This window comes from Egretta garzetta, unplaced genomic scaffold (genome assembly GCF_000687185.1).
Source record: "Egretta garzetta isolate BGI_Z169 unplaced genomic scaffold, ASM68718v1 scaffold186, whole genome shotgun sequence".
Lineage (NCBI taxonomy): Eukaryota > Metazoa > Chordata > Aves > Pelecaniformes > Ardeidae > Egretta > Egretta garzetta.
In genome coordinates this window covers 16,682-17,023 of record NW_009259969.1, presented here as the reverse complement: position 1 = coordinate 17,023, position 342 = coordinate 16,682, and the positions used below count along the sequence as shown (strand labels likewise).

General features: G+C 65.2%; 2 protein-coding genes across 2 annotated transcripts in view; one reads left to right on the top strand and one right to left on the bottom strand.

The window, feature by feature from the left end:
• The window catches only part of SLC11A1 (solute carrier family 11 member 1), a 6,307-nt gene that overhangs the window by 2,290 nt on the left and 3,675 nt on the right, over positions 1-342 (top strand). The window contains exon 4 of the mRNA XM_009640288.2: positions 1-93. This exon is cut by the window's left edge and continues 66 nt beyond it. Coding sequence (XP_009638583.1) covers positions 1-93 — 93 coding nt within the window. The remainder of the gene's footprint in view (positions 94-342) is intronic.
• The window catches only part of LOC104127603 (protein lifeguard 3), a 21,070-nt gene that overhangs the window by 17,806 nt on the left and 2,922 nt on the right, over positions 1-342 (bottom strand). The gene's annotated exons all lie outside the window — the stretch shown is intronic.

Genomic DNA, 342 nt, shown 5'->3' with positions numbered 1-342 from the left:
GTCGTGGGGCGGCTGTGCCAGCGCCTGGCCATCCGGCTGGGCGTGGTGACGGGGAAGGACCTGGGCGAGATTTGCTACCTCTATTACCCTAAGGTGAGCAGCCATGGGCAGCACCCCCCCTAGGGGGTCACAGCCTGGGGGGACCCTGTGCTTGGTCTTGTGGCGATCCTGGCAGGGGCTTTGAGGGGACAGGACTGTTTGGGGGGGATGGAGAGGAGCAGGAAGATGCTGTGAGAATCCCACCTCTCCCAGGGCCTCCCCAAAGCCTCCCCCAGCCTCAGTGCCCCCCATCTAGCACACACACACTGCTGCAATATGGAGGCCCAGGGGACGTGACGGGGC